General features: G+C 46.7%; 1 protein-coding gene across 1 annotated transcript in view; it reads right to left on the bottom strand.

Annotated features, from left to right (window-relative positions):
• Positions 1-12,771, bottom strand: part of FAM185A (family with sequence similarity 185 member A) — a 67,500-nt gene extending 54,729 nt beyond the window's left edge. The window contains exons 1-2 of the mRNA XM_065423228.1: positions 12,321-12,771; positions 9,090-9,199 (exon numbers count right to left, since the gene is read on the bottom strand). Coding sequence (XP_065279300.1) covers positions 9,090-9,199; positions 12,321-12,771 — 561 coding nt within the window. The remainder of the gene's footprint in view (positions 1-9,089; positions 9,200-12,320) is intronic.
• Between the last annotated feature and the right edge of the window lie 277 nt (positions 12,772-13,048).

Genomic DNA, 13,048 nt, shown 5'->3' with positions numbered 1-13,048 from the left:
ACCTGCAGAAAATATGAAATAAGCATTGAGTTCTGAATACACAAAAGTAATATTTAAAAGAGGATGGGCTTTTGGATTTGTTTGCATTGCATCCTGGGACCTAGATGAAGTAGGACTTTAACCTGGATGTGCAGATTATTATATAGGGACTATATCCTGCAGTTTTTACTCAGACCAAACTCTCCTGCATATTAGATACAAAACAATTTAGAGCAAAGAGGAACAGTGCCAATGCTCTGTAATTAAACAAAACAATGTATTTCACATTTCTATTTTCCTAAAAGAAGCTAACTTAAAATAAAAGTTCAGCAATTCAAATAAGATTACATTAACATCTGGTGCTTGTACCCCCTTTTCAGAAATAACTGGACCTATTTGGCTGCAGCACAGAACCAACATGAAACAGAGGACAGTGATTCAGGAATAAAGTCAGAAAGAAGGGAAGATAAAGTAAATTAACTTCTGACAAACAGGAATTCTACTGCAGAAGTCACCAAACTAATGAAGTTTAAAAAGGAAGATGTCTCAAAGATGCACAAAAGTTAGGTCTTGAGGGACTGAAGAGCAAGGATGTTTACAAAGACTGTCTCAGTCAGGAACTACAGAAAAGCTTAAGCTGTTCTCTAAGTACTTTTAATTGATTTACACCAAGACACATTCAAATAATAATGTATGACAGCATTATTTCAAGGACTAATTGTATTGAACTTTTCTGCAACAAATCTGAGTAAAAAATCTGGGGGCCTCAACCAGCAAAGCACTTAAACAGGTGCTTAACTTTACTCATGTGCTTTGCTAGATTGAGACCTAAAATTGTTTTTAACAATAGCACTCCAAAAAAGCAACAAACTCCCACCACTAGGGTCTAACTTGAGATTTTTTAAAAATTGGAATTGGTATTTGTGATGCTTCCCGGGGCACCCAGGGTTGTGAGGCACCTCACTACCACCTGCCCATTGCATGAGGAAGCCTCTTCTATGACTACCATGGGTCAGCTCCCCAACTCTACCAGCCATGGGCAACACAAGCATTCCTCTCTAGGCTTTGCAGGCCTCACTGTTACTTTACAGGTTAGCGACTGGCACATTACAGCCCTCCGAGTGTTTCCCTGGAGTGTTCAGCTCCTGCTCCACTGGACACTCGCATTATTCACAGATTTGCTGCTTCCAAAGAAACAATATACCCCAGCTTACCAGTTCTACCTCAGATCACCTCTCTACTTAGCACACAGCACGTAGATATGTTTACATTGAAATCAAGTGTAAGTTTATTTAACAAGCTTAGAGATTCAAGTAGTAACAAGTAGAAGTATTGGAAATAAAAGGTTACCTACAAAATAAAATCTTATTTAGTTGAGGATTGGTCCTGCTTTGAGCAGGGGGCTGGACTAGATGACCTTCTGAGGTCCCTTCCAACCCTGATATTCTATGAACCCTCACCTCTAAAGCCTAGACTTAATTAACAAGACACTCTCATATCTAACCAAGTGTTGGTTACCCAAAATCCTTGCAGCGCTTCAGAACCAGGTTGGCTGTGCCCCTCCTTTCATGAGATAGGCATGCTGTCATTGTGTTTCTTTGTCATTCCCCCCACTCCAAGATATACCGGTCCCATCCTTTGTCTTTATTCATAAACAGGACACCTCCTGCTGTTTGTTTCATCTTGTAGATTTCCTTTCTCATACACTTCACAATCTCTCATTTTGCAACTGGCATAGTATGCCTATTTGCATACAACACACAATATCCAAAGGGCCAGAGAGGGAGGGAGGTGTCTGTTAACTCCCGTTGAAAGGAATATTTCCAAGGTACGTCACCTCCTGAAAACCTGCCCTAACTCCAAGACCTTAAGAACATAATTTTCAGTACAGATACATAACTCCTTAAATATTATCTGTACACACATTTTGCAAGGATTATGATGACCAGTGGGCTACTGACGCGTGGTAGAGACCTCACATGCCACCCTTCGGTGAATTACTATGCATATATCCTACATTTTTAAGAGTACATTAAAAGAGGGGCTTTCTCCCCCCTAATTGTAAACTTCCTAATGCAATGCAAGCAGGCAGGTCTGAAAATTTTAGGACATCTAAATAATATGGGGAGTTATTTAGTAATAAGTACTTTTATACACTGAAATAAGCAAATGAAATTTTAAGTGATTCATGCCAGATGATAGCACTTACATTAAGATAGGAGGGAATTTTGGATGGGTGGAACCTAGTTTCCAATATGGACGATCTGTTTTAATACTGCTCCAAGAGCTTCCAACAATACACACAAACGAGGAGGACAAGAAGTTCTATACGCTTTTATTTTATTAGATCAGGGTTGAATTGGTGACCTCTGGAGGATGCCAACCATCTAAATCCAAGCCAGTGGACACCTGATATTTTTAAAACCATAGCCTCCAGTGAAGCAGGACAGGCTGACCTGCACTTGAAAGTAACTCCCATGGAGCACAATTAGCCAGGGATAAAAATGATTGAGCAAGCCTTACTAAAACCTGATGTCTCACTAGGCTCAATAACATCAACAGAAGGAAAATTTGAGGCAATAACTTCTCATGTTAATCACTCTGATTGAATGGGAGAGTAAATGGAACTGAGTGCCAGCTCATGCAAGCAGAAAAGAAGGTTAGAAACTGAATTAAAACAGTAAAGAAAACTCAAAGACTAAAGCAAGAGTAAGAACTCCTAATGTGAGAATAGATGAGATACCAGGAGGGAATGAGTCCTAAACCCATTTTAATGTTGCGGTTAACTTAGCTATTAAACTATTCCTCTACTTCCATATGGAAAATGATCCATTCTATATACCGTAATAAGATATCAGAGATCCTACTCAGGGTAGACCAGGGTCAGATGCTTTGGCTGGGAGTATATGCCTGATTCTCCTCTCACATTTTCAAACTGGAGTAAGTGAGATCAGCATCAGGGCCAAACAGCGAATCCTTCAGGGGACAATTCAAAGAAATCTTAGGAATTTGGTGTTATGACACCTAAAAGAAATTAACCAACTACTAATGGCTTAGTCAAGGGTCAAGTAAAATGGTTGATATTTAATTACAAAAAAACCTCCTGAGTATACATTTTATTCCTCTCTCACATCCCTTTTACTTGTGTTTTCAGATTGTGAGGTATTTTGGTAGTGAGAACCTCTGTATGAAGGGTCTGCACCCAATTAAGGGCATTGCCCAGCACTCTAATTATGGAGTCTCTGCCCCTTAAAGGGAAGGCATTCCGGGGTAGTCCCCAGTGGGGGCATGTGACTGAGACCAAGGCCTGTTGGGACAGGAGGCAGGATATAAATGCCCAGCCACTCTGTCAGTGAAGAGGGAAACCTGGATATAACAAGTGGCAACGAGTTGGGATTAAGAGACCTAAAGGAACAGTAATGGCTGTAGGTCTCCTCAGGCAAGGGGCCTGGAAAAGGTTTGTGAAGCCTTGTGAAGGGCTGTTGCAAACCTAGGAGCGATGGAGAATCTCTGCAGTTGAGGGGTGGAAAAGACTGTTGTGAACCCTGCAACAAGGGATGAAGGACTATTTGCAGAACCTAGCGAGAAACTGACAGGGAGACCTGTGGAAAACTGACAAATGTAGATGGCTTCCTTAGCACATACTGGTCTATAACATATATTAATAAACCATACCCCAGGAGGTGAGATTCTATTTTAGAATTCTTGTTCAATTAGTCTGCAGGGTAACCTATGGCTGTGCACTTGACGAGAGGGGTAAGCAACCTTTGTATAATCTCACTGTATCTGAGCAGCGCATAGCACACTGAGAGTGTTACTGTACTCCAAAAAAATTCACAAGTCTAATCTTTCCTGATTTGAGCCCTATTTCTCAATGCAGGAAGGACTCTGTGCTGACCAAAGAAAAACAGAGGGAGGAAGAAATCAAAACAGCCCTTATTTCTTGCTGAATGTAGAATGAGCTCCAAAGACATTAAATATTTCAGATGTGATAGCAGCAACTCATCTTCTGAAGAGTAAAAAGAACAATGCATAACTTGCCTAGACCTATACTAAGAATCTGAGAACTAGTGACTGTGAAAATCTGCCTTCGTTGGTGTTCTTGAATAACTACACAATCATTTGCTCTAACAGACCACTCTATCAATGGTTTGGGATGACTGCATAATATTTTGTTCTCATCTAGTGGGAAGGGACCTCCTTCCTCCCTGAACTGGAATGCTAAACTGTATTATACTATTTAGCTACTAGGTGACATTTTGTGTAAAATATCTTTTTTAAACAAACTGCAGCCACATCTCGCCAAGCATTAAAGGATCTTATGATGAACATATTTGATGTGTATAAACGAGCTCTGTAACCAGTCCATTTCTAGAACAGGAATGTGACACTCCCAGATCACAATGGTGGGTGGATAGCCTGTGACAACTGAAGTGAGACAGAAGATTTCTATAATGCACAATCAAGCACTTCTTAATTCCATCCAGTAGAGGGCAATAGAACATGGATGCAAAGTCCCACGTAAGTCAAGAGAACACTATGCAGGAATAAAGCTCAGGCTCTGCAGATCGTTTTGCAGGGCTGGGGTCTTAGAATGTAATTTAAACTTCAATTACTTGTAGACTATGCACTTCTAAGTAGTTAAGATCGCTTTATCACTCTTCTAATCATCTTTCTTCCCACTGCTATTATAGGACATTTTCTAAACCAGCAGCATAAATACACTAGACATACATAACTTTGTACGTTTTTTCTAATCACCAGAATACTACTTAAAAAAATTGGCTAAAGCTGTCACAATTTGTGGTTTGACTAAGTAATGAGATGTTGTAATTTTACTAGTATCATAAGCCCTGATCCTGCATATGCTTACACAAGTAATTTTACTCACATGAGTAGCCCCACAGACTTTAGTGTCTGCATGAGTGTGCCCATGTTGACACATGGTAGTGCAAGAGTAAATGCAACTAGTGCAAAGTTTTTTTTAAAAAGGGAAAGTCATATAAAAATGTTTCAGATAAACAGAGGTTTTAGTACAAGAAAGAAACCTTGTAGTCTAAAAATGTCTAATGACATTTCATTTTAGTAAATGTTTGCATCCAGTACTGTGATTTCTTATGTTCTTACTAAATTAACTCTTAAAAAAAAAAAAAAAAAAAGTAAAAACATTCCAGGCCAAGTTCTCTCCCCTACTGTGGCCCATCTGTGCTACGGTGGTATGAAGGAGCCAGATCTCCCCAGTTGAAGGTTCTTCCAGTGAGGTCCTGGCACAGGGGACATTCCAGGAGTATGTCCAGAGGGGAGGGATCCTGTGTTATACTCCAGTGATTGTCGTCTGGCCTCTGGGGGAGACGGCAAGGGGAGTTCAGTCAGCTGGTACAGATTAGAGAAATCCCAAGGCTACTCTAAACTATGATGGGGCAAGGGTGAAAATGGCCTCAGGATCAGGGAATTTCAACTGGCTTTTTGAAGCCCTCTCTTCATTGCACCCAGTAGATGCAAGATACAACAGAGATTCTGGCCCTTAATCACTTGCGGTTACTAGAAAAAGTATGACTAAATCTTACATATGTACCCCTTCTCCCAAGTGGAGATGGCAGTAACAGGAGCCGATTTCAATATAAAAGGGTTCCTCTTAACAATACAAAAGAGAACGGGCTCGAGCCCCTAACCAGAAATCTGGGAAAAACCTACCACCATCCCTGGGCACCTCTAAGAGGCAATACTTCCCCACTCGCAAGCACCAAGTCTGTGTATAGCAAAAGAGAACTTTTATTAAAAGGGAAAGGGAACCAAGCATTAATTTGGGAAAACATCAAAACCACCTTCAAAAGCATGCGACCATAAACAAACCGACCCCACAGTGCATTGGGTAAGTGTCCTTTGCCTCAGTTTCCTACCTTGTGGTGTGAAAGTGTGACAAACAAATGTCTCTTTAACACATCACTCCCCTCTCCCTCCGCTGCACCCCACTCACAGTTGGCTGTCATTAGCTAGTGAAGACCCAGAGTTCAGAGATGTGTTCACAGGGTTCATCTCCCACCCCAGGGACTGGGGGAGGGGCATCGAGTAATGCCTCTGCAACTTGCTAGCAGTTACAACTGTTTCTTTGCTGCCGCTGCCATTGTCTGCCACCACAACCACTGGCCACCATCTCTCTGCCATCACTGGCCACTACTGCTTCTCTGCCACTGCCATGGCTACTGCTGCTTCTCTGCCATCACTGGTCACTGCTCCCACGACATAACGTTCTGAGGTTTTGTCACTTAACCCAGCTCTCAGTGACTTCAGCAGGTAGTGGTGACCCTCACAGCCAGTGCAGTTTCTGCGATATCTTTCACTGTCCCCATACAACATCTAAGGCTATGTCTACACTACCGCAGTAAGTCGACCTACACTACGCAACTCCAGCTATGTGAATAACGTAGCTGGAGTCGACATACCTTAGGTTGAGTTACCGCAGGGTCTACACCGTGGGGGTTTGACGGGAGAAACTCTCCCGTCGACGTACCTTACTCTTTTTGTCAGGGGTAGAGTACAGGTGTCGACTGGAGAGCGATCCTGCTGTTGATTTGGTGGGTCTTCACTTGACCCACTAAATCGACCACCAGTGGATCGATCTCAGAGCATGGATCCAGGCTGTAGTGTAGACCTGCCCTCAAGCTTAGCTCCTAGACCTGACAGCTTTAGGAATCACCAACCAGAAACAAGAACTCTCTATTGAGTCTAATCAGCTCTGTCATTAGCACTCTTTGAGCAGCATCCACAGCATCAAGTAGGAACATCTGTCCCCATCCACTCTCTTCTTCACTGGGATTTGGCATCCCTACCCTCTGCTTAGCGAGTGAGGTTCAGTTTAGGAGAAACCCTCAATCAGGGCATGCTAAGGACAATTCTGCTGCCCTTTACTCATACAATAAGGATTACAACATTTCATTACCCCTGCATTCAAATATTTGAGTGATTTGTATCCCAAGACCAGCCAAACTTGATCATTCTGGCAAAGCAGTTCCAACATGCTGCGCACTTAGGCAGAGTAGGCATGTCTACACAAACACGGTCTGCTCCTAAAGTCTTTTCCCCCAATGCATTACTAGATACCAAGGGAGAGCTCATTCAGATCCTGCTTCATATATTATTTAGTGCTTTATAGTTTTCCTATGTTCTAGTAAACTGAAATGTTTGTTTTAGACCAGGGGTCGGCAACCTTTCAGAAGTGGTGTGCCGAGTCTTCATTTATTCACTCTAATTTAAGGTTTCGCGTGCCAGTCATACATGTTAACGTTTTTAGAAGGTCTCTTTCTATAAGACTATAATATAGAACTAAACTATTGTTGTATGTAAAGTAAATAAGGTTTTTAAAATGTTTAAGAAGCTTCATTTAAAATTAAATTAAAATGCAGAGCCCCCCGGACCAGTGGCCGGGACCCGGGCAGTGTGAGTGCCACTGAAAATCAGCTCGCGTGCCGCCTTTGACATGCGTGCCATAGGTTGCCTACCCCTGCTCTAGACATATACTGCCTCTCACACGGGGGAGAAGCTCCCTGTAAACATCCACAAAACTAACTCATTATCCTTCTTTTAAACTCTCCTTTTCCATGATGCCTATAGAAATCTTCACAACTGTTGGGCTGCTGGCATGCTGAAACTATTGCCCATCATGCTGACCAATACTGCTGTGTTGTTTCCGTGTAGTTCCCTCTCTGTCTGTCTGCACCCATCTGTTGTCTCTTGTCTTATAGCAAGGATTGGCAACCTTTGGCATGCAGCCCGCCAGGGTAAGCCCCCTGGCGGGCCGGGCCAGTTTGTTTACCTGCCACGTCCGCAGGTTCGGCAGATCGTGGCTCCCACTGGCCACGGTTTGCCGCTCCAGGCCAGTGGGGGCGGCAGGAAGCGGCAGCCAGCACATCCCTCGGCCCGCGCCGCTTCCCGCAGCCCCCATTGGCCTGGGATGGGAGCCGCGATCGGCCGAACCTGCGGACGCGGCAGGTAAGCAAAGCGGCCCAGCCCGCCAGGGTGCTTACCCTGGCGAGCCGCGTGCCAAAGGTTGCTGATCCCTATCTTATAGTTAGATTGTAAGCTCTTTGGGGCAGGGTCTTCTCTTTTTTCTGTGTTTGTATAGCACCTAGCACAATGGGGTTCTGGTCCAGTATTGATAGTGCAGAATCTGGAGGGGAAATGGTACATGGCTTATAAAAGGCTTGGTCAGTGCAGGACCTGATCCCGTTTGAAGTTGATGACAAATCTCCCATTAAGGGCCTGACTGTCTACCACTGAAGTTAAAGTAACTCTCTTTTTTGCATTTTTGGCTACCAAAAATACGTAGAAGTGAATGTGTCTGAAAACACATTCTGGGACCAATTCTCCCTTGAATTACATTAATTTTAATACTAGTATAATTCAATTGATTTAAGTGAAATTAATCCTGATTTACATCAGAGTTGGACCCACTGTGAGTATTTCTACAAAAGCGTATTGTGCAGAGAAGTCTGAAATCTTCGGGGTAAAAAGGGGTCATGTCAACACAATGTATGGTATTTAATGGTAATATTAATGTCAGCAATTTAGCTGGAAAGTTATACAAATTTATGGCTGAAAACTCATCCAGAAGGCATGTGATGAACCGAATTAACTTGAGAAGTCAAGAGAAATAGCATGATCTCAACAACAAAAACCAAGGATCCAAAAGAAAACTCTCCTTGTTACTAAATTAAACAAAAACATCATAGGCTGATCTTGGGTGGTACCAAGCTCCTCCTGGAAGATGCTGCATACCTTTAACTCACAATGGGCTTTAGCCTTCACTCACTGAAGTCAAGGCCAATTTTGCCATTGACTTTAGTGAGAACAGATTTTGGCCTACTGGCTTCAATTGTTGTTGAGGGCGCTCAGCACTTCATTGTCTCAAGCCATCTATGATTATTAATTTGCACAATGTAATCCGTGCACTAAAAAACAATGAAATCAGCTATTGTATCATCTGCAAGTGTTCTTGCATGTGCACTACATACCATACGTTCAAGACTAGATTCTGGCCTTATAATACTGTATTCCATAATACACAGTTGCTTTTAAAATAATGAGTACAGAGGAAGACGAGCTCTTTGTACCTTTATTGACTGTAAGATGCTAGTCCCCATCTCAGTTTCTATTCTGCAGCTATCACAGTCTATTTTCTGAATCTTCACACAGCCAGTCCCTGATGTCTTGATATCCAAATCTAGAATAGTGAAAGCAAAAATGGGGCTCTCTTAGTGCTAAAAAAGAAACAAATAACAGTTCTAAAACACTGTAATATCTGGTCTCAATCTATAGTAATTACACGTAGAAGAAAAACAGAGCAGCCACTGAAAATACTCTACAACCACATTCTCTTCCAAAGCTCGGTCATCTTCTATTTCACTGTTGGCCTAGTGTTATTTTACAACATGATTTTCCTTGATAAACTGATAATACTGCAAGCCTAAATACCCTCCAACTTCTGAAATTGTTAAGAGAGGCAGTGTAGCCAATAGAGGATTATAGGCTCCTGGAGAAGAGGGAATAATCCACAGAGCATGCCTCCATCTGAAATTTTCAATCATCTCAAAATATGCCATTCCTATGATCTCAAAAGTACACTTCAAAATTGAGATAACAAATATTGTCTATATATACAGTGTGCGTACGTGCTTCTACAGGGGCAGCAGAAGGGGCACAGGGAAATCAGTACATTGACTAACATACTGCAGAGTAAGTATAGGGAGAAGGTATGAGCCTATGAAAAAGATGTTTACATATATCTGTACATATTGTTTAACAGGCATTTATGGTACTTATTTCAGTAGTATGAGTGCCTCAAACATTTATGAATTTAGCCAAACAACAGCCCTTGGGCCTAGCTGAAATTTGGGGTTCATCTCTGGTGCAAAGCAGTTAAGGAGTAATATACCTATTGGCCCAAGCCTGGTTAGCAACTACCAACATTTGGTGGCAGTACCATAGGCACTGGAACTAGGGGTGCAGGGGGGGTGCTGCAGCACCTACCAGGTTTTACACGGGGCTCCGCTCCTGGCCCTGCATGCTAGGTCCTGGTCCCGTGCCTGAGGGTCCTGGTCACTGGCCCCACGCCTCCACTTCTGGTCCCCCACACGGCCGCCAGCCCCACACCTCCTTTTCTGGCCCCCCATGTGGCCACCGGCCCCGCGCCTCCGCTTCTGGTCAGTCCCGGGTTTACAATGGCGCCAGTGGTGCCATGGAGCCGGGCCCATGCTCAGAAGGGGCCACCGCCTACTCCGCTTGCACTGCTCCCTGAGACCCCACCAGTCTGCTGGCTCCCCCCATCCCGCCCACCACTTGCTCCTCTCTGCCCCCTGGCCCCACCCGCTGGCCCCACCCAATGGCTCCTCTCTGCCCCCTGGCCAGACCCCCAGTGCACCTCCGGCTCCGGGCAGTCTCTGCTTCCCACCACCTGTGGGGCCCCGCCTGTCTCCCCAGAGCTGAGCCGCCTGGGACTGGTGCAGAAGCCTGGCTAGTCTCAGCCAGGTGTGTGTGGGGGAAAAGTGTGGAGGGCTTGGCTAGGCCCCTCCAGGCAAGTGGGTCCTGAGGGAGCCCAGCCAGGGCAGGTCCTGGACTGGCTGATCGCACCACTCCCAAGGGGCCGGAGCAATTCCCGACCCTGGGACCAGCTCTGGCTGCACTGCCGGCTCAGCCCAGCAGACACAGTCGCCTCCCAGCAGGGCCGGTGAGTTCAGCTGGGAGGCAGGGCGTGGGGGAGGGAGTCTCTGGGGAGTCTGGGGGGGAGCTGAGATGTGAAGGGGCGGGGAAGATCTCTGTGTGTTGGGGCACAAGGGAGTGGGGGTTATGTGTGGGGTGCTGGGCAGTTATGGTGGGGCTGTGGGCAGGGGTGGTGTTGTGCAGGATGCTGTGCATTTGTGGCAGGGTCTGGGGAGGGCGCTGGGCGTAGTGGGTCCAGGGGTCTCTGGCCATAGGGAGTCGGGGGTGTTTGTGTTGGGTGAGGGGGGCTGTGTGGCAGGGCATGGGCCCACCCCCGAGGGAAGGGGCATGCTGGCAGCACAGGGGATTGATTGAGTGTGCATCTGGCATCTGCCGGTCTGTAAATAGTGCCCTCACACTGGGCTGGGCAGAGCGGGGCCGCCCTTGCCATGCCGTTCCCCATTGCCCCTGGCTGGCCCCTCACTCTGGGGACCTCCCCCTCCTCCGTGCCATGCTCCATTGCTTCCATGGGGGCCCACAAATTTGGAGCTGGGCCCACAGAAGGTTAATCTGGCCCTGCTTCTGGTCCCCCATTGCGGCTGCCCGCCCCGCACCTCCCTTGGCCCTGCATGCGGCTGCCAGCCCCACCCCCAGCTGTGACCACAGAATTGGCCCCCTTATCCCTGTCTAGGTCCCCCTTCCCAGAGACACGGCCCTGCTCCCGGCCCCAGCTCTGGGGGGAGGGGGGCAGACTGGGGGTAAGGGATCTGGCTTTCAGCACCACCGCTATTAAAAATGTTCCAGCGCCACTGGGCAATACAGCTGAGCTGTTTGTAGGATTTGTACTCACAGCACTGTCTGGATTCAGAGGGAGTTTCTCACTGTTAAGGGATGACATAGGAATTGTACTGGAAAAGAAGAGGCCTCTCCTGGCATCCCTGTCTCTATGACTGCAAACACTATTGTCTTCCAGTTTTTGTAACCGGTAAGATGAGATACCCAAAAGAACACAAGCTAGTAGAGCTCGTGACTCTGACTCAATTGGAGGTTGTGTTGGAGGATTGGCTGCATGTAACAAATCTGGTGGGGAAAATCTGTGAACTGCAAGTGTGCACTGCCAACTGTCAGTATCACCAGTTCAACTGGAAAACAATATCAACGCCCGATGATGTGCTGCCAACTCTCATAATACCTGGTGTTTTTCTTACAGCTTCAGCTGCTGGAATCAAAAGATGGCATGTAGATCTCAGCTTTCATTCAAATAAAAAAGTACATTTCTAGCCCCTGTGGTTGCATAGAAAAGTTTGAAAATATGAAGTCAGTGTACCCTAAAGCCTCTCTTCCAACCCTAATCATCTATGATTCTATAACTCTATGAAACCAACAGGAAAAGAAAAGGAACCGTTTAAAAAAAAGTTTCATGATTTTGTGGAGGGAGGGCCTGAGGTTGGCACTATTGCAACAGCATTGTCAGTCTTACAACAAGGGATGGCAGGAGAGGCCTGAGCCCAGGGACAAGGGGGACCCAGGAACAGGCCCAGGTGCATGTCTCAGTGTGTGGGAGAACAGGGATTGGACACACAGGGCGCATACTCAAACCTCACCTACACAGAATACTACATCTGAACCAGCTACACCTCACATACCAAACTTCATGGGTGTCTTCACAACAACAGCGGCCTTGCTGTCCATGTGGTCCGAGACAATCATCATCTCCTTCAGCGCCTCGTCGTACTTCACCTGTAGGCGATCCAGATCCACACCCTGGGGGAGGCTGCTGTCCACCCCGCTGACAGTGACCAGCGCTCTGTCCGCGTCCGGGTAGCGGAGCGGGTCCAGGGGGCGCACGGTAACGTGGCAGGGCAGCCGCACCTTCAGCTGGCCGAACGGGCTGACAATCAGCGTCCACTCCTTGAGGGGCTTATTGCCCCTTTTCCTGCCCTCCTCGGGGCCCGCCGGGCTCGTCACGAACAGGGCAGAGCGTGACCAGCTGCCGGCACTCGTCCCTCGCCAGGGGCCGCCGCTGCTCAACAGCCCGCGCCGGACCCCTGCCACCCTCACTCCCAAGTGCCACCAGCCCGGGCAGGGGGCCCGCATATTGCCCAGCTTTGATCCCGGCGCCTGCTGTAGCGCCCTCCTCCGCGCGGGGTGCGGCTTGTGGGAACCGGGCACCGCGGGCGAGGGTGGGGTCTGCCCCCCACCGGGCTCCACAGGGACGGGTTATGGGGCCCGCCCTGCCCGAGGGCTGGGGCGCACAGCTCATAGGAGGGGACCCCCCTGCAGCTCCCTCACATAACTCGCAGCGGGGGGAGAGGGTGGCGAACAGGGAACAAGTCACTTGCCCGAGTCTAGGCTGGCAACTTGGTGGGTGCCG

This window comes from Emys orbicularis, chromosome 1 (assembly GCF_028017835.1).
Source record: "Emys orbicularis isolate rEmyOrb1 chromosome 1, rEmyOrb1.hap1, whole genome shotgun sequence".
Taxonomy (NCBI): Eukaryota; Metazoa; Chordata; order Testudines; family Emydidae; genus Emys; species Emys orbicularis.
The sequence above is the reverse complement of the archived record's forward strand: the minus strand, read 5'-3'. Positions and strand labels throughout refer to the sequence as shown.